At 40.7% G+C, this 21,225-nt stretch overlaps 2 protein-coding genes across 6 annotated transcripts in view; one reads left to right on the forward strand and one right to left on the reverse strand.

Moving 5' to 3' along the window:
- Positions 1–21,225, reverse strand: part of Heph (polypyrimidine tract-binding protein 1 heph) — a 384,945-nt gene that overhangs the window by 307,323 nt on the left and 56,397 nt on the right. The gene's annotated exons all lie outside the window — the stretch shown is intronic.
- LOC139768586 (esterase E4) lies at positions 14,341–21,167 on the forward strand. The gene is made up of 9 exons (XM_071698913.1): positions 14,341–14,669; positions 14,972–15,109; positions 15,521–15,683; positions 15,841–16,328; positions 16,404–16,572; positions 17,062–17,252; positions 17,308–17,455; positions 18,034–18,175; positions 20,111–21,167. Exons 1-9 carry the CDS (start codon positions 14,424–14,426, stop codon positions 20,391–20,393), a joined length of 1,968 nt encoding a protein of 655 aa, XP_071555014.1. The 5' UTR covers positions 14,341–14,423; the 3' UTR covers positions 20,394–21,167.

Below are 21,225 nucleotides of genomic sequence, written 5' to 3' on the forward strand. Positions count from 1 at the left end.
AATATAAAAATCACTATTTAATTTTTTGACATGAATATAAAACAATAATGAAAAAGTATTTTGAATATGATAAAATACGAAAGCAACAGAAACTAAAAAGAAAATATTTTCATATTCTTTACAATTCCAGAATTTGCGAGTCATGAGCGTTTGCATTGCCAGTTCAAGTTCTGTCTAAATATAAATTATTTAATAGCGCGCGCAAAAAAAACATTTGATGTAAAGTTCTCCTATAGCAACTTGTTGAAGCACAAAGTGCTTTTATTTCATTTTCGATCTGATAATCGATCGCCTATCGTTATCGGCGTTATCGAAAGAATCACACAATACAATTAATACTTTCTAAATATTGACTGTTCGTAATTAATTTAACGCATATTCCTGATAATATTAATTAATTATCCGTGCACCGTGATAATATATGTGTGTACGCAGCCCATCAACAAAACAGCACGCGAATATGCCATTCCGGAAGGACGACCGTGATCGCGTATAATCGCGCACATTCGGCATGATCAAGATTTTATTAATAGCCCCCCCGATAATCCACGATACTCGAAATCAGACGTTACCATGACAACCCCTGAATTAACTTTGATCTCAGGTGGGACGTCCATCGGAAATGTGTCCGCTATTCGTCAATGCCCCGCGTAATCAAGATGGAGAACACTTCAATAATATCCGATCGGTTAATCAGTTTCCAATGTGGCATCGCCGTATACACACGGGGCCTGGGGTTGTGTCGCTACTTCCCACAGGGTTCGATTTCGCGGTTTTACCCTCGGAACATTCCGACGGTAATTACAACGAAATTGTTTAAACAACAAAGACAACGCAAAAAGATTCCGCAACATTATCTTTAATGTAATATAAATAACGAGATTGTGTCGTCTCATTATTTGAGATAAGACAACATCGAGTCTTCTAGAGATACAAATTAATATTCGATGTATTGTGTAACCTGCTGTTCGAGATAAAATTTCTTAGATCCGAATTAAAGTTCTGATGTAATGAAGGATTAAATCTCTTTAAAAGCATTCGAGCTTGGAATGACGAGAGTAAAGTGGATTATATTGAAACAAAATTCTCTGTCTCTCCCTTTCTTCCCTTCCCCCTCTCACCTTCCTTCTTGATAATGCCTAAAACTTTTCGATTTTCGAATTCGGAACTTCAGCATCCGGTAGATTGTGCTTTTGTCTCTGCGCAAACACGCTTCTCGACGGTACAATCGCACGGAAGAATCGATCGTATCTGTGGCGGTAGTAGCAACAGCAGCAGTAGCAGTAACAACAGCAGCAGCAGCAACAGTAGCAACAGTAGCAGTAGCAGTAGCAGTAGTGCATCAGCAATAGTAGCATCCACAGGCTATACATGGCGGCTAGCTCACGTCGGCATCGGTACGGAGCCCAGGTTTGCATACAGCGTGACCGCGGTTGACCGGGTTTTGCGTCGGGAAATTTGCATTGAACGACGCACGCGAGAGCGTGCGCGCGGGTCAACGCGCGTTTTCAGCCCACGCGGCGGACGGGTGTATTGTACATACATACATACGGCCGGGAATGCGCGCAACCTCTTCCTCCCCCTGGTGCACGTCCGCGCGTGTAAACGCGCGTCCGAATAGAATGGTAGAAAATTATGCATGAGGATTTCGCACGACTCAGCCGGCGGTCCCCGCGTCGCCGAGTATTCACGTGTTACCGGTAATTTATTCGTCCCCCGTGAACGCGTGTTTCCGGCTCGCGGGAACGATCCGGGAGGATCAACCGGGCGCGATAACGTCGGCAAGAAAAGGGACCGACTGGGAATCCAGCCAGGGCATAAATTTTCAGATCCGATCAAAACTGCGAGACATCATTAACCCGAGAACGGGCGCTGGGGCTACTTAAACACCCCAGTGTCGAAAAAATGAAGCTCATATCACAGTAATTTTAATGTGCTTCTTTCGTTTTTTAAATATTTTTTTGGTTTCTCCTTACTTTTTTCGGAAAATGTTGAGTAAATCTATATACATATTGTCTTCAAATACTGATAAATTGTAAAACAATCCAAAATATGCAGTATGTAATGAATAACAATGACTTTTAATTGGAGTGTAAAGGTAGTCCCAGGTGACCGTTTATGCAAAAAAAAAAACGAGGTGCCCGTTCTTAAATGTTATTAGACGAAAATTACGAAACGACTTGTATCAGTAAGTCTATTCTATCCTGTCCCAAAATTAATATTTTTATTAACACAAAATTGATTATTGATTATTGATTATTGATACTCATATAAAATTAATAACTTTAATTTCTTTGCTAAAAAAGGTGCGACTTTACCGCAAGCGTGCTGTGCTACGGCCCGACGCGAGCTTGCAACTCGCTTTATTGTATTGCAATATTTTTTAACGTTTTTTATCTTTGCGAGAACTGTCTTCGGGCGTACCCATTTTGCAGATGGAATACCGCGAACCACGCGATAACGGAAGCAGCGTTTTTTTGCCACGATGGCCGTAGAATCTTTCGTAAAAGGCACATAGAGAAACGCTGACGAGTTCCATTTTCGAAAACACGAAAAAAAAGTGTGAGAGAGAGAGAGAGAGAGAGAGAGAGAGAGAGAGAGAGAGAGAGAGAGAGAGAGAGAGAGAGAGAGAGAGAGAGAGAGAGAGGGAGAGAGAAATAGGGAGAGACCAACAATCGGAGTTATTCGCGCGCGCGGTGAATCACCCCGGGCCGTTCGCGAGAGGAAGAGATGACCCCTGCGGAAGATAACGCGGTAAGCGCTTGTACGTACCCGATTGCATGCATGCAGGCGTGCATATTTGATCGTGCCGCTGTACAACGGTGACGTTACAAAGGCGACGCGTGACTCACATCGCCATTTACGCCGAGCACGGAATGTAAAATTCAGCGAGCTTACGGATTGTTGTAACTATAAAGTATGCACCTGTGACGCCACGCGCGGAACTGTATATCCGCGCAATTTGCATAGAATTTTAAAATCAGTTCTCGGCTAGTTCCAGACTCTGACGTGCTAATCGGCAATAAAATACGAACGTCAGCAACGTCACGGGATGTCGACGCGTGCAATGATTTTGCACGGAAGAGGGCGAAAGGTCGGAAAAAGTGTTCCGCGATGCATCTCTACGAAACTGTGTTAAGTAATCGGGACGACAAATTTTACGCGTCTCTCCCCGGCATTTACCTGTGCGTGAAGAGTCCATTTATTTCCCTTACGGACTTGTCGAGCACGTCGCTCGTTGCTCAAACGCGATTTATGCGACAGAAAACGTTATCGACGACTTCACGATTTTTTATCTCGCGCCGCGTTATCCGAGATTTCGGGCTTTTCGGGGAGTTTCGGCATTAGCGGTGGCTTTTGCTCGTGGCGCGATTGCACGCGCGGTTCGTTACATCTAAACGATCGTTATTTTTCTGGCCCCCCCGATACAGCTATCGTGCTGCCATGTCCAGCGTATTCGATTTATAACGGGTCTCTCTTTCGGTATCGGGATAATAATGGCGCGTGACATGCACAACACGTAAATGGAGAACAACCCCACTTGAGACGCGGAGACCCGAAATCGTGTCATTAATCGCGGACCAGGACCCGAAACATATATTTGTACAACCCTCGCGGAGTTTTCCGCGAGATCGAGTACGATACATAATTTGCCAATATCAATATATCAACAAAAGAGGGAGAGAGTAAAAACGTAACCTTTATTACTATCCAATCCAATAACTTACTTTCTCGTCGTATTTGAAAAGGATCGTTCAATATCTTTCATTCTACACGCGCGCAACTGTTATCACGATATAATAGCCGTGTTTTCAAGGAAAATGATTTCGCCGCTGCGAATTTATTTAATTTACAAAAGCGCCATACATCGGAGGTCGCAATACAGCTCAAGGCGTGCTCGTGCATGCATTGCTCTTGCGCCACCGGCCACCGGCCACCGGCCGCGCTTTTACGCGCGATATCGTCGAATTGACGGGGACGCATCCGTCGCGCGCGCCGTCGGAACGAAGATGGAATAAAGCATTGTCAGTTCGGACCCGTCCATTTTTGACGGGCCATCGCTAAATGCTGGACCTCGCAGCAGCGTGCAAAAAAATTGAGCTTCACGATTGACGCGCGCTGCGAGCTGCGAGACATGCACATGTGGACGCGTCGGTATATCGACGAGTTCGCTGCATAAGAACTGAGACTCGAAAATACATGTGCAATCATGCGATAAATCGATTTTTTTCCAGCGGACTCTCCAATAAATATTTTTTTGTTCGCATAATCTTGTTCTGATGTGATCTAAATGCAACGCGCATTTCGTTGATGACGTTAATTGGCAATTGACGCGCTTATACTCACGAGAATATAAAAAATGTCGCGAGTCTTGCGAACATCGCGATGGTTCATATTGCCCCATTATCTCACAATACCCGCGCTTTCTTTACGTGAAACAATACTACGTGATAAACGAAAAAATGCAAGAAATACGAAATAGAAATAGAGAACAACTGCCACTCTTAGGGCGCTAGGAGCCGCTAAGGGCGCTAGCGAAATTGGAGATGCACCGAGCTGTCACCGAGTACCGAGCATATCGTTAACGAGAAAAGCTGTGTACATAAACGTGAATATTTCGGAATTTTTTAACATGCCGAGAATGTGTGTGGCATATGGATGTAAAAATAAGGGAGGGCATCAGTTCCCGAGAGACAAGACGATGAAAAAACGCTGGATCACTGCTATAAAACGCGAGGATTTATGTCCGAATACAAATTCGCGACTAAACATATGTTTCATTACATGTCTATTAATTGTATTGTAAACTCACCACTTTCAAAGCCGGTGGTAATATAATCCTCAGGTCTAAAGTGATTTGTGCACAGTCGCGAATTTGTATTCGGACGTAAATCCTCGCGTTTTATAACAGTGATCCACCGTTTTTTCATCATCTTGTCCCTCGGTAACCGATGCCCTCCCTTACTTTTACATCCATATGCCACACACATTCCCGGCATGTTAAAAAATTCTCCAAACCTCTCCACTCGTTAAACGTAAACATTATGACACGTCTCCAATTTCGATGCTGCCCTTTGCGCTGAGCTTGTCAAATCACCATCCCCATAGAGAGCGAATCCAATTTCGTTAAATTTTCATGTTAAATATCCCCCAGTCAGCCGAACAGAGAACAGAAGAATCTTCCGATCGATCCGCCGTTTGATTTTGTTAATTTTTCCTCTCTCTTCTGACACAATACATCAACATGCCTCATGCAATTTCATACGATTGCGATTTCGCGATCGGCGGCGTTGTGACTTGCTTTGAAGAGTGACCAATCGTGCGCGAGTTTTCCGGAGAATCTTAGTGGCGTATCGACGTAACTGTCGATACCTCGTCTAATAATATGCGAGACCGGTCGAGATCGCTCGAGCGGGCCGCATCGGCCGCAAAGCGGCGGATTCTTGCCGATGCTGAATTTCGCGGACGCTTCTCGATAATAGGTCCGGCGGCGGATTGCGCAGATTAAAATTGAACCGTCGGCATTATCGGCCGATATTCGGGTTATCCGTCGACGTGCGGTTATGATCCATCAATGCCGACGGAAACTGATGAAAAGTGCGCCAGGCGGAAGTACGATTCTTTTTTCTCCTTCCGATGAACGCGCGCGGTCGACGTCTGAGAGATGAGGCCGTCGTCGAGAGAGTCAGCGTTCGCGCAAAACATCCCCCTTTCCCCTTCTCCTACCCTCCCCCCCTCCGCTGTACGTGGCTCTCGATAGAAATGCCGTACATACCGAGGTATATACGCGCGTATTACGAAAAATATCTATTCACATCGCGAGAGAATATACGCATAGCTGTGCGCTCGATATCAAATATTTATCCGTCGCGCACCGTCAGTGACATACACCGCGGGAGACACGGAATCGTCGGTGTAACTTTGAAACTCCGGCCGGTAGTTAAGGAATGTTCCGAGTAGTTTTAAGTAGACAGTCCGGCCGGCGCAAAGTAACTTCGAAGTAACTAACGCGAAATTTCATTAGCTCGCCCGCGGCACGTCTTTACGCATTCAGCGAGCGATTTGGAATGTCGGAAAGAAATGGCGAGATAATTTCGCGATCTTGTCCTCATATAGCGGGAACAGTAATGTACCTAAATATATAAGAAACGTACATAATACAAATTACTATCGCGATAATGAGAGATTATCTAATTAAACCAATAGCTTCAAGAAAATTGCGGTCATCCTCGATTCGACTCGATGAAGCTGAATCGAATATCCAACTTTTAACTTCGATTTAACTTGGAAAAACTCAATTGCGATGCAAAACTGCAATAATCCGATATAACATCCATGGTGATGCGAAAATCCATATCGCTTCTCGGGCACGCCCGGCCCGCGAGGAGCGATTCACCTTCAAGCACCTCCGGCGCGACCGGCCGGCGAGGAAACGCGATGGCGGCCGGGAACGTGGGGGAGATGGCGATAAGGGCGGCGAGAAGCGGCGGCGGCGGGCTCGCGGTACGTAGTAATAGAATGGTAAATACTTCATTAGCGTGTTACTGCACCCCGGTGGCCGAGCGATGGCCGGGAAAAATCGTGGGGGCAAATGAAGCGCAACCCCCGTGTGGCACGCGGCGCAGACAGCGCGCGCGTTTCTTTCTCCCCCTCGCTCCCTCGCCGAACGTTCCCCGCTCCGTACGTATAAAAGCGGGAGATCGTGCTACGAGAGAGAGAGAGAGAGAGTACATTAAATGTCATTAAAGTACCCAAGTAATCGTCTCGCGCGTTTCGCGTTTCGCGTTCCGCTCCCGTGCCCCGTCGGCGTATTAAGTCAGTTGTATGATAATTTTCGAGCTGACGGCGAGCTGCAATCAACGGCGCTATTATGAACGACGCGAGAAGTTACCGGCGTTGTTGCGAACGTTCTTGGGGGCTTGTTGAGCCACTGAACGAAGATCGTGACGATCGAAAAACGACGATGACTCCGTAACGAGCGAATTTGCGCGGAGCTTGTAACGTCTCTTCTCGCCCCGTCCGCGCCGGCGCCGGTGTATTATTACCGTCTACTTTGCAACGGATTCCCGGGGCTCGATTCTTGAATTCATTATTCGCACAAGAGAAACGTACGCGTAAATTCTGTTCTTACAGAAAAGTTGCAAATCAATTGGCTATCCCATGGCTTCTAATCAATCAACTCGCAACGTTTGTGTCAGTTTCTGGGTAAGAGTAGAATTTTTGCGCATACGTTTCGCTTGCAAATGAATTTAAAAATCGAGTCCCTGATTGCAGATTCGTACGATATTGAGATAAATTTACGCTGGAAGGCAAACCGGTATAAATTAATGCGCTCTTCCTAAAAAGAAGATACCGTTGTTACTGAAGATAACGTTTCACGCAAGGATAAATCGGTGCGGGAAGAGATTATTTATTCAAAATAGCAATGGGAGGCGGTAAGAAAGTCAGAGTTCAGTTAATAAATCATGTTTCTACGCTCGACGCTCATTTCGCAGATTGACGCGCACTTTTAACCTTTCAAATTAATTTTCTTTCAGCTCGTGCTCCGCTATGTGCGATGGGAAATTCTTCAGAGAAAGCGTTAAGTCGGATATGTATTACAATTTCAAGATTGTGCTTCGTATTATCCCTGGCTCTCTCATCCACCATTATAAGAGTCCATCTATCTCCCTCTCTCTTTATTTTTCTTTCCGGGTTACGTATCTTTTCCAGCTACATATCGTAGCTTTTTAAGAATCGACGAAATCCACGTTGGCCACTTTGAATCGCGCAGCAAGACGAGAAAGGTAAAAATAAGCAGTGCTTACTCGGAGCTCGTAGCCGACGGTACCGGGATATTTTGTGGGAAGAGAGAGAGAGGGATATACGTCCCAAGTGTCGATATCTCGAATTAATCACCCCCTATGATCCGAGGTGATCGGGGGCGCGCGCGCTCTTGAGGAATCAAGAGACTTCCGTAGACAGGTTAATGGCAATATCATTATTGCAGCCGGTCGTTATTCACTCTAACAAACTGTGCGGCGCGATGCATTAATCTCCCGAGGCAATGCATCACCGGGCCGCAGTGCTTTCTCGCGTACGCGCCGCGGTGCATGCAGTGTGTGTATGCACTCGCGCGCGGTTTGCGCGCGGCATACAAGCTGCGAAAGCTGCCCGCTGATGCTGGTGGTTCATGTAGCAATGTCGCCAGTAGTCTAACGTGCATATTTCACTTTCGCGCGGCCAAGTGCCGCCGGCCGTTTCTCCCTCTCTCGCCCTCTCTTTCTCTTGTCCTTCCACTTTCTCGAGTAGATTTCGCGGAGCTCGGCTCCGGCGAGCAGCCGAATTAAAGGGAATTTCGAGAGCGTGACGGCGAAAGGCGACCCCAAAGGATTCTCGCCTTTCTGAACTCGGAATCCCGCCTTTTTCACGTTCCCAAGGACCGTCGCGAGCGTTTCGTTTAAGGACCGACAGAAACACCAACATTACATCAGCACGCGCAATAACAGCGGCGACTTCTTACGTTCTTACTCCAAATATCTTTTTATACCTCGGCAATAAAAGGTATAATGCACGAGTCAATTCAAGCTTATACGCGCGTGATTTACATTTCTTCACAGCTTGTGGGAAAATCGATGTTACAGCCGTCATTAAAAATTTATAATTCGAGAGTAAAGTCGTATTTCGAAAATAGAAAAAGAATGTATGAATGGTGTGTGTGTGTATATGAAGCAATATATCTGTTTGGTACTTTTGCGATTCTTTCAAACTTTGTACTTTACAATAACTGTGCCGAGAATAGCGGTTGTAGAAGTTATTTTTCTTCGACGGAGCTCCCATGTATTATTCACCCTTGCGCCCCTGATATTTTGCCCTTGAACGCTCTAATACGCCCGAAAAGCACCGAAGGGGAGTAAGCGGTTATGGCGTTTGACAAAAGTAACCCCGCGAGAATAAACCACTCTTAGCGACCCCGAAACATCTTACACGACCTTTGCGAAACCCCCGAAACTTCTTGTCCGTGTCGTGTCTTCGTGACAAAGAATATTATGTTATAAAAAATATAAAAAGATCTAATGTATATTTCAGAATAAACTTACTCCGCCATTGGTGGAATGGCAATAAATGTGGATTGTAAAAGAGAGGAATAGGCGGAATTTAAATGTAAAAGTTATCTTATCTACTGACGTATCCGGCCATTTAACCATAAAGAGAAGAAAGTGAAGTATATATCTAATAAATAATAAAAATCCCAGATCGTAAAATTACGGTCGTAAAATTAAAAACCGCAAGAAATTCCAAATTATACGGAGGATCATAATCTTTTTCGCGGAGTCACCGTAATACAAGAGTTAAAATAAAAAAATTCCTTTATTTATTATAGCTTCATATTTCCGGATGTTTGTTCGCTAGTGATTCGCCTCGAACCAAATTTTCTTTTAAAGCGTAAAAAGGATGAAAAACAAGACGTAGTACGGTCTTGTTTTTCTCATTTGGCCAAGCGCTCTCATTTTCCCTTTGTTCGTAATTCCTTTACAGATATATACGCGCGCTTTTCAACGACAACATTAAACGAAGATAAAACCGCGACAGGAAAAGAACAAAAAATAATTCCAGCCTCATGGCACGTAGTAATAATGCCGTCGTGCAAATACAGGAGACGGCTACAGAGCTAATTTTAGCGTCGATAAATAATATCGCGATTAATAATTTCACGGTAGCGACCATTCGCGTCGGTTAATTCATCGTTTCGCGACATTTAATGCACGTCCTGCATTTATCCCCTCCGGTAACGCGTTACAATATAATTTCGCGTCGGCGGTAAATTCGTTTTCTCGCTGTGTAATCGCTCTGCACCCATATGGGAGCGCGCATAATGACGTTTACATTAAATTCAACATTATCGACGTAACGCGATATGCGTTAGCCACGACAAAAAAGTCGCCGTCGTCGCCGCGCAAACGCGTAAAACTGAAAATGTTTACGCCGCGCGCCGTGCCGAATCGCGACGGTTGACAAATTGTCGCTGCAGCTCGCATACCTACTCCGCAAATTGACGCGATGACGACATCGCGCGCGCCGCGGAAAACCTTGTGGCTGCCTCGTCTCTGGAAATCATCTCGTTATGCAAATGTGTCATCCCGCGAGACTTATCGTGCACGGGCCGCGACAAAAACCGCGCGCGCTTTCCCATTGTCTTACCCGCTCACGGGTCACAGCATTACGCTCTCGGAAAAGCACTCTCGGTTTACGTTTCATTATTATAATGCACTCACGTATGTGATCAAAGTCACGTATACCTCTCTTTATTTATTAACGCGACGCGGTATTGACAAAACACTTCCAGCTTACACACAGGACGTTCCGATTTAAACGGAATTACAGATTTAAAGGAATGGAAATGACAACGTAATATGAAAACGTTTAACGGCCACAGTTATTAATCATACAAACGTTAAACGATTTCAGCGGGGTTTATAATTGTATACGTAGAGGATGTAATTGTACATTCGACGATGTTAATAGCGGAGCATGACATGTCGCTCGACGCGTGCGCCAGCTGGGAAAATTGGTGTACAAAGTAATCGTGACGAACTTTGGCGACATCGTCAAGAATGAGGGGAATTGGTCCGCATACCGATGCGAGAACGCCACGCTATTTCCGGACAGTTCTTGCCGTCGTGATGCATGACTGCACCGCGTACTGCAATTAGTCCACGACGTGACAAATAGACGAATGCATAATCCGGCGCGGCGTTCGCCTTTAATCAAACACGACGGGCTCCTACGCGCACATGGACATGGAAATAGCCGATATTAAATCATATTGACGTTCTACTCGATCCGACCCCTCGCGCTACTCCAAGCCCGCCATTACGCGAGCGAGTACCGAATTAATCCTTACTTTCTGTCGTCTTTAGCATTCCGGGGAAATCAATCCCAATTAGATAAAAGATTGACAAGTGTATAGGCGTTATTTTTTTATTTTTCTAAAACATGATCGTACATATAAATAAAATCGTAGAGATAAATAAAAACAAATTGTATTAAATTAAAAAAAAAAACTAGATTATGTAACTAATTCGCACAGAAACAGATTGTATTTTACACGCTTGTTCGACAACATATACTCATGTAGAAATATCTTTTAATATACGAGAGAAGAAGAAACAACGATTCACAAGAGAGGTTTGCGAGATCTCTATACGTGTGAGCGAAACAGCTGATCTTTATTGTGTCCGTTAAAACGCGTCGACCATGTCTTTGACATGATCGCACATGGGTTCTTAAAAAGCGTAAATCAGTAAAAAATTAGAATTTTGCGTCCTTAGTGCCAGTTGTGAATAAGTTATCGTTATCAGTTTACTCGCATGTTATCATTTTCGTTCGCATGTTACTACGTTCACGCAACTAGAGACTTTCGTTCGCGCAACGCTATGTAACGCTAAGTGTATACATATATCCAATTAAAATTTTAACATTTTACATTGCAAGTATAGTATGTTACTTAACTCAACGATTTGGTAATTCCTCACGCGCCCTCATTATCTGTTCTTATTCTATCAAGTTTGCCCATAATGCTATGTGCATGCTAATTGCATGTAATACTTAAACTCGCGATAATAGATAATAAAATAGATAATACGACAGATACGCAACGTGCTGATAGCGCTTTAATGGGATGTAGACATTTGTGCATATGATATGCTGATAGTGCTGTTTTTTACTTTTTAACATAGATACGCTCCGATACTGACACGGGTAGCCCATCAGTGGATTTCTATCGCATGAATTTATTTCGCGAACAAATAAACTATATACATAAGGATTGATCGTTTTTAGAATGCAATCACTCAATTACTTGATAGATCCAAATACGATTCTCCTCAATCAATTGGGCAGATACTTCGAAACAAAGTACTTAAATACAAGATACAAGATACTTTTCTGACATATATTTAAATACATTTATAAATACTTTAAATACAATTATTCTTTGCGTTTATTTTTTAAATAATTAGACATCACAGACGCGCGCTACGCGCGCGCTATTTAGCTTTATACAACTGATGCACACAACTGTCAAAATATGCTAAGACAGCCGCTCACGAAGTTAGCGCAGCGAGAGAACCAATTAGCATCGCGAAAAAGAGTCAACAATTTAACTTCGAGACTTTCGAGAAGACTTCGAGAGATGCGAGTATCAATTTAACATGCCTTTTTTTAGATATAGGAGGTTAGATACATATTTAAATACGTATCTCAGATACTTTAAGATATGTATCTGCCGAATCCTGATTATAGGCGAGATTTTTATCACAATTGCTATCGTGATTCGTGCTAGATACGAGATCGAAACGGAAGGAAAGATGGAGATCGCGGAGGAGGGAGCGAAAGACTGCGATCGGCGTGAATCTGCGGCCAAGTAACACGGCATAACTAATGACGAGGAGATAAACGGCTCAGCAAACGACGCGTAACGAGTGAAGGTGCCGTGGAGATTTCGTGCGGAAACGGACCGGAAACTCCCGTGGGAAACCCCTTGTCAGGAAATTGTTAGGACCCGAAGCACCGGCGGAAGCGGATCCTCCACCGCGGCAGCGGAGGTAGTGGCGGTGGCGGTGTGGCGGTGGCGGTGGCGGCGGCGACGGTCGACGTAGAAAATCGAGAAGAAAACCCACGGGATGCGGTAAGAGCGCCGGTGAAACCCGAATGAAATTAGACGGTCGCTCGACTTGAGATAAATAAAGAACGATCGCCTTTCAAAGGCCCGTTTCGCGCGGCGTTTCGGGTTTTGAAAAAAAATCGACGTTATTTAAGATAATTCCGCTCTTGCAGCGGCGCGGGCGTCGGAAAATATTAGTGCTTGTTAACTCCAAAACTGAATGAATTAAAAAAACTAATATCAGAAAATTAGGAAAATTATAGATTTGCGTCGTTTTTTATGAAGCTCTTAAAAAGATGCATTATTATTGCGTTAATTCTTCGACTGATTTCTTTTCTGCTTAAAAGTCTTTATATATGTATTTTTTGAAACAATTATTTTACTCCGAGTTTAGAAATAAAATCGGCGACGTCATTTAAAATAATTCCGCTCTTGCAAGAGTGTCGAAAAATATTCGTGCTCCAAAACTGAATGAATTAGAATTAAAACAATGATCTCACACACTTTCTTAAGAAAATTAATATCAGGAAATTAAAAAAATTATAAATTTGCGTTTTTCCGGTTTTTCCGAAGTTCTTAAAAAGATACATTATTATTGCGTTAATGCTTCGACTATAAATTTCTTTGCTTGAAATCCTTTATATATGTATTTTTCGAAGTAATTTTACTTCGTCGTTAAGATGGCTTTTGCGAAATGGTCGGCATTTCCAGTTTCAAATAACCCTGCGCGATTGTTGACATTGTGAAGTATGTAGTACCACGGCGGAGAGCTAAAATGCACCGTGTTGAATAATGGAATGGTTAAGAGTAACCCGGGTTAAGTTGCTCATCTATAATAATGTGCAGTATGTAGCTAAGCTCCGCCAAAAGCCGCATTACCCCTCGCTTAATAATACGTCACGGTTGATAGAGATCCTTCTGGTGAATAAATGATGTAAAGACGGTGGGGCGAGGACGGAATATTCAATCACTTCCTACGAAAAACATATACCTATCTTCCAACTTTTCGAGAAACAAATACGTGAAAAAAATAATTAAATAATAATTTAATTAATGTTATGTATAATATATATTTTTGCAGTTTTATCAATTCACATGCATTTAACGATTTGACACGAATTTGGAATGTGCTCTTGATGACTTAAGCAATTTACAACGTTATCTTAAATGCCTAATTATATAGGTATTACGATAACAGTTTGAAAACAGTGAATTAAATCAATGTGTGTGTGTGTGTGTGTGCGCGCGCGAGGCGATTAAACTTCAAAGCAAAAAACTTGTCAACTTTTTAAACATGTCAAGTTTCTTTGGATAACATACAAATCGTTATCTAAAATTGGTACATTTATAACAGCGTGTAAACCGCGTTTTATTTTCTTAAACTCATTATTTATTATTATTTATATATTTTTATATTTATTTATATATTATTTATATATTATTTATATATTTTATATATTAGATATTTCCTAAATAATATTTACAGAGTGTGGAGATTAAAGTCAAGTTAAATCCTTTGTCACAATGTTCCAAGATATCTTGATCTCATAAATTTCGTAAACTTGAACAACATTGTAAAATCGTTCGGCTCAGCTCGGCTCAGCACTAGTTCGTCGCATTCGTAAAAATTAAACGTGACGTAAATGTCACGTGACAGCTCGCGATAACGCATTTCATAGTTGTGCATATAAAGTTGTGCTGCATTTCAGTCGTTTTATGTACGTTATCCGCGCGCGATCCCACGCGACAAAGATATACGACAACGTGAATCTCTCGCATGCGCTGCGCTATGTCGACACTGCGTCTTCGGTTAGACGTAAGGATTTTTTGGCAATCCATGTGCGTCCTCGTGTCCCTGCTCGTCCTGGCCGACGGCTTGTTCATCGAGTCCAAAGAACTTCTCGTCAATACGAAATGGGGCTTCGTCCGCGGCAAGTGGAGCAAAACCGTGCGCGATCGGAGAGTCGCGAGTTTTCTTGGGATACCGTACGCTCTACCCCCGCTAGGCGAATTAAGATTCAGAGTGCGTATAGTTATTTATACACGTGCGCGTATCACTCTTTCTTTTCTACATGCCTCGATAATAATATGTAAGGGTAAACTCATCTGATTATATCTGATAAATCTGATTCTTGCAAAAATTTCAAAGAAATCCGATGATTTTTTTGGCAAATAAAAATTGTAATTGAATGGTATATAAAAATTTCAGTTGCATCTACCTACATCTTAACTAAAACACGTCTAAATTCAGGTCTAATCTAATTAGAATAATTAGATTATATAATGAATGATTACATAATGAATAGTTATATAATTTTTTGAAAGAGCCCGCAACGATGGAATCGCATGTGGACGACAATTCGCGACGCTACGGTCGATGGGTCACAATGTATGCAACTTTCTAGGGAAGGCAAAGTTGTTGGCAGTGAGGACTGCCTCTATCTGAATGTCTACGTTCCCTATGTGAGTGATGCAATTACAGTTATACACAAATATTATCGCTAGATATCAATCACAATAATTGGAATACGTATAACAATAATAAAGCCCTGAATGGAGATAGTCTCGTAATCAAATAAACAATCAGCGTCGCGCGTTATTTTTATAGTTCTGCCAAAAGTGTCAAAGCAAATAGAGAGTTACAATGTTCCAAGAATGAACGCGAACTCAATTAGACTGCGAGGTCTAACGGCTCATGTAATGGCTTAATAAGCTTAATTAAATCTAAACGGATCAAGGTTACATTGTTATTGCGACATTCCGCGGTTTTTACGTTGAAAGTTTAACGCAACATTTATTAAATATTTCGTTCCTCCGTTCGTTTATATATAACGATTTTGTGTCACTTCGTAATTTTATCAAAAGTCTTCGTAGATTTCAGACAGACAGCAGAAATCCAAGAACCTACCGGTTTTGGTCTTCGTCCACGGGGGTGGATTTGCGATGGGAAATAGCAACAGCAAATCGTACGGGATGGATTATTTGGTGGATCAGGATATAATTCTCGTCACGATGAATTACCGACTTTCTGCTTTAGGTGGGGAAAAAAGAATTATCGATCAGTCGACTTCTTCTTTATAATAATGTGTTAGACGTATTGCAAATTGAAGCGTATTTAATCAGACGATATAGGTCTTATTAATATACAATAACGCGATAACGAGTCACAGGGTTTTTTTTTTTTAATCACTTAGGGTTTTTTAGCACAACGAACCAAGTCTCGCCGGGTAATTACGGCGTTAAAGATATAAAGATGGCCCTCGAATGGATACAAGAAAATATTCATAACTTCGAAGGGGATCCCAAGTCGGTGACCCTTATGGGGCATAGTGCCGGTTCAGCGGCCACTCATATTCTCGCTCTCTCAAATAAAACCGAAGGGCTCTTTAACAGGTACATTTTGCAAAGCGGTTCTGCTTTAAGTACATGGAGTGTTCACCCTCGAAGAAGGTATAGACGAGTGTGTTTGAAATTGGCGAAACTCGTCGGCTGCCAGCTGGAAAAAAAAGACAATGACGTAATCGCGTCGAATGAAACGACCACCGAAAATCCGAAAGAAGAAGATGTAAGTACGAGCGCCTACGGCGACATTTCGGACTATGAAATGAAAGATGACGAGGAAATAATGAGATGCATGAGAATGGCCGATTCGAGAAGAGTAGTGAACATGACGCAACATTTCGTAAGTGCCATTAGTGGAGTTATAAAAACGTCGGTATATATCCAATTACGGTAGTTTTACATTACTTTGTGTCAGACTGTTTGGAGGAATCACCCATATTATAACTTTGGCCCCACATTGGAGGACGACTCGGAGGACGCTATCCTGACGATGCATCCATTGAAAATAGTGAAGCACGGACTGTTTCGCGATATACCGGCGATATTTCAAGTCGTGAAGGATGAAGGTTTAATAAAGTCAATCGGTAATTTTCCCTATAATCTTTGTTGTAGGTTGTGTTGGAGGTAGTTTTTCATATTATTAGTCCCTTACACATTAGATACTCTTTTATTAATCCTGGCCTGTAACCACTTTCTTATTGTATTATATAACCTTTATTATTATGATAAAGCAGGCTTTTATATACATATATATCAATTAGTATCATCGACTGCTCTAAAACGTTACACTTGTCTTAATAATATTTAATAATATTTAATAATATTTAATGTAAAGTCGTCGCGCAAATTAATTAACAGCGTCGGATAATTTTCTCAGATGGAAGAAATGTAGTTACAATTCACACTATTACATTAATTAATCTTACATTAAATAAAGTTAAAAGTCTCATTTTATAGAGGAGATACTAACTACTTGACGTTAATAAAGAAATTATTACTAAATTTTTAACTAAATTTCGACGCCGCGAAAAAAATCTCGACGGCATTCGCGTCCACGTTCGTATTCTTTTCAGAATTATTCACAAATGCTACGGCCGACGACGAACTGATGAAGAATTTCGAAGAATATTTGCCCTACTTCATGGAGAATCACGAAGTGATTACCAACCCTAGCGCTTTCGTTTCCGCGTTACAGGATTTTTACTTTAACGGAAATGTGTCGGGTATCTCGGACAGGCAACGACGGATAGATAACATTACGGAGGTGAGTTCGCGGATGAATGTGTAGATAACGTTTGACAACAAGATCATTTCTCCAGATGGTGGGTGATGGCACAGTAATATGGCCGATGTTTCAAGCTCTACAATATCAGTCGAGAATAGGAAATTCCAGCATTTATTTTTCCTACTTCACGTATGAAGGCACGTTTTCGGATACCTTCAGTTTGGACACCTCGAAGTATTATGGTATGTCATCTGTTACAGCAATTTCCATAACATCAGAGAATAAACGGTTTAGATTAACTCTTAACAAGATCTCTCGGAGTCTGAACTTTATCTCCTCTCATTAGTAGGCAAGATAAATAATTAGAAGTATCGATTTCAACACGATAATATTTCTCTTCCAGTTCTGTGCTTCTAGATACTTTAGATGTAGCTAATAAAAATCATTATGTTGGATAAAGCTATTCGAAAATCAATATAATAAAGACAGATCTGAGAAAGCTTTTATTCTCAGATCTTTATATCGCCTTTTCGGTTTTATATCAACAGCTGAAAGTTAAGTGTTTCTAATAGCGAATTCGGTTGGACGCACTATATAGTGCGTATTAAAGCCGTTGCACGCTGATTCTAATATTTAAAGTAAACTGCAAAAATCTCGACTGATAAAATGCCTAATATATTTTACCAAATAGCACAATAAAGAAGATTGAGGATTTCGTGATTTAACTCGTTTATATTAAACATACACTTCATGTTGATTTGTGTGCATCCAACCGAATTCGCTATAAGGCACTTACGAAATTAAAAGTCTATTCCTCCAGGTGTTGCCCATGGTGACGATTTAAACTACTTATTTCCCATACTGAATAATAAGTATCGCAATTTGTTGCTGCACAATACGGAGAACGATATTACTATGATTAATATCCTAACAGAGATGTGGACGAGTTTCGCGATAAAAGGGTAAATATAATTAATAGCATTACGTAATATTATTACGCAATAATTATTGTTATTATTTAAATATCTTCATGGAAGATGTAACATTTAATCTTCTTGCGTATAAATCTACCCAGATAGCACAGGCAATCGTTATGAACTCAAAAAAGGATTCACCTTTTCAAATTTTTTATGAATTCGTGTAATTTGTTCGAAATGAATTGAAAAAGAATCCCTTTTTGATATTTGAAAGAGACTGCGAACGCTAGTAACGTGCGCTGCTGCAACGCGGCTACATGCGCCAGTACCTTCTCGTAAGCAAAAATCCTCATGCGCCAGGATAAAAGGCGAGCCTGTGAGACACTTGGCTCTAATATTTTTCGTGATACCTCCGAGAGAGAGATATCATACAGTGCAGAGATGGCAAAATGCACTAGTACATTTTATGTTCTTTCTGATACAGAAACTGGATCAGAAGATTTTTGATAAATCTTTTTTGGATAAATCATAAAGAATTCTTTCTTATTCTTTTTCAGATACAAAATAGCGCTCAGATAAAGCTCTATTGGAATAGTATCTAAGCATAATTCCGAATTTATTTCGAATTCTTAAGGAGTAGAAAAAAAATGTCTTTGTATATGAAGAAGAACTCAGAATTAATGACATAAAAATGAATTTCTTTTGAACGCTTAAAGACCCTTGCACAATGCCACGCAACAGGCAAGGAACATAATTTCCGATGCTTTGGATCTCTATTCTCTATTGCCTATACCTGACCAATCACTAAAAGCGCCATATAAAATTAAATCACTGCGATTGGTCAGGTGCAGACAATAGAGAATAGAGATCCACAACGCGTCGGATATTCTGTCCCTATTCTCTGTTCCTATTATCTGTTGCCTGGCATTGTGCAAGGGCCTTAAGAGTCATTTTCGAACAGAAATGACACGGAAAAAGAATTTATTTCATAAATCGGGAATTTAAAAAGAATTCTCTTTCAATACGCCTTGCTATCTGGGTAAGCATTACACAGTAAAAAGTCGTGTGTACATAGCGGTCCATATGTTAAAATTTTTCTTGTGTTACCAAGATTTGATGATTATTTCAATGTAAAATTAACATACAACAGCTATATTATTATTTTCTTAACATTTTCATGTGTTACATTTATGTCAACGTGATAACTTAACGTTTTATGTATGTCATTTAAAAATTAAATATTGTTTTGAATTCTTTTAACACAATTATTTTAAAAAATAATTATTTTTTAAATAATTTAAAATAATTATAATAATTTTAAATTATTTTAAAATAAAATGTATTAATATATTACACTTTGTAAGAGTTACGTTAAATGTGTTACACAAGAAACTATAATATTAACAAGTAAAATATTCAAAACAACATTTCTCTTAAATTGAAATAACTATCGTTTATTCGAATGCTAGCAATCCAGCAGAAACCGCTAGGAGCGCGAACCTCGCACTTAGCTTGTCTGTTATTATTACATTATACTTAAAGTCAAAAGAACAAATATAAATGTAAAGTATAGTGTCAATTAATTAACATTTCTAATTTGTCAAGTTTCTAACAAGTTTCTAACAAGTAACACACGATGAATGAGTCATTTTAACTTAAAATTTAGAGTGGACTTTCTGGGACATGTAAAAAATGTTATAATTACGTCTTATTTTTTACTGTGTATCGAGAAAATCTGTACAGCGCCAACAGATCCCAAAGGTTTAATAATTATTTTAATTGTATAATTTCTCGAAAATAAAAATTCTCCGAGCGTTCTATTTCTATACGTCACGTTCTATTTCCGTTTGCGATGGCATCATGTCGCATGATCGCGCGTCATCCATTCAAAGCCGATCGGAATACTAAATCGCTAGGAAATTCCGTTCTACAGCGACGACCGGATGTTCTTACTGATCGTGATGTTTATTACATATACAGAATCCCGAAAGCGTGGATGATCCCCGCGTGGCCCAGCTACCACGATCATCACGAGTTCATGAGATTCGGGATTGACAAATCGCCGGAAACTGTGGTCCAAACCGATTTCCTGTCTAACAGAATGGAATTCTGGGAGAAGTTGATGCCCAACGAATCGACGGAATCGATGAACGACTTGTTTGTCAGCGAACCACCGGAGGAGGACGTACCTACCAGTAACGCGATCAATCGTAGATTATCAGTTCAGTTTGCATCATTAGTAATAATTTACTTCTACATATGAACAAAATTATCCTATCTACGCTCGAGAGGATACATTGTACAGCAAAAATACGATAAATCACATAAATTATGAGCTGTTATCGAGCAAATTATTTCCGCGCATCTTATCGCACATATTGTTAAACGATTTTTCCACACGGGCGGTTTAAACCAATAAAGTTCAAATTATATGTCAAAACTGCCTGCGGTATAAATGCAAAGAGAAAAATACACGAATATAAATAGATAGATGTAGCTTTTGTTTAATACGAAAAATTATAAAAAATATTTATCTCGTGAAATACATTTTCACTGTTGTAGTTGATATAATATTATGTGTTATTTAAAAGCGCCAAACGTATAAACCTATGCGCGAGAAAATATGAATGCATCAAATATGAATGCAGAAAAATATAGACAGAACATATACGATTCGTTCTTTTTTTTTGTGATTTAAGATATTTGAAGTTCGATGCACTTTCAGCAGAAGCTACTTTTACCCGCGCCGGTAAAAAGTAATGATGATAATAAATACGGGGCGAAGCTGTTCCGTTTACTACCTGACGCTTATCTCTCTCGCGGCACGAGAACGATACGGTTGTTAATAGCATCGATAAAGTTTCGAAAAAAATACATAAATAGAAATGTTTTGAATTTAACTGTGTAAATAAATATTCAGAAGCAAGCTTACGTTCACTGATCCGAGTTACGAAGTTTTCAATTAAATATACGCGTTATATTTAAATACACATAAAATTGTATTTTAATACGTCGAAAATATATATATGTCATCTTCCCCGTTTTCTACCACTCATATTTTTATAACGTTCCTCACATGAACACAAAATCATGAC

This window comes from Temnothorax nylanderi, unplaced genomic scaffold (assembly GCF_030848795.1).
Source record: "Temnothorax nylanderi isolate EJ_2023f unplaced genomic scaffold, tnyl_v1.0 TNYL_tig0017_pilon, whole genome shotgun sequence".
In the NCBI taxonomy this organism is placed as follows: domain Eukaryota; kingdom Metazoa; phylum Arthropoda; class Insecta; order Hymenoptera; family Formicidae; genus Temnothorax; species Temnothorax nylanderi.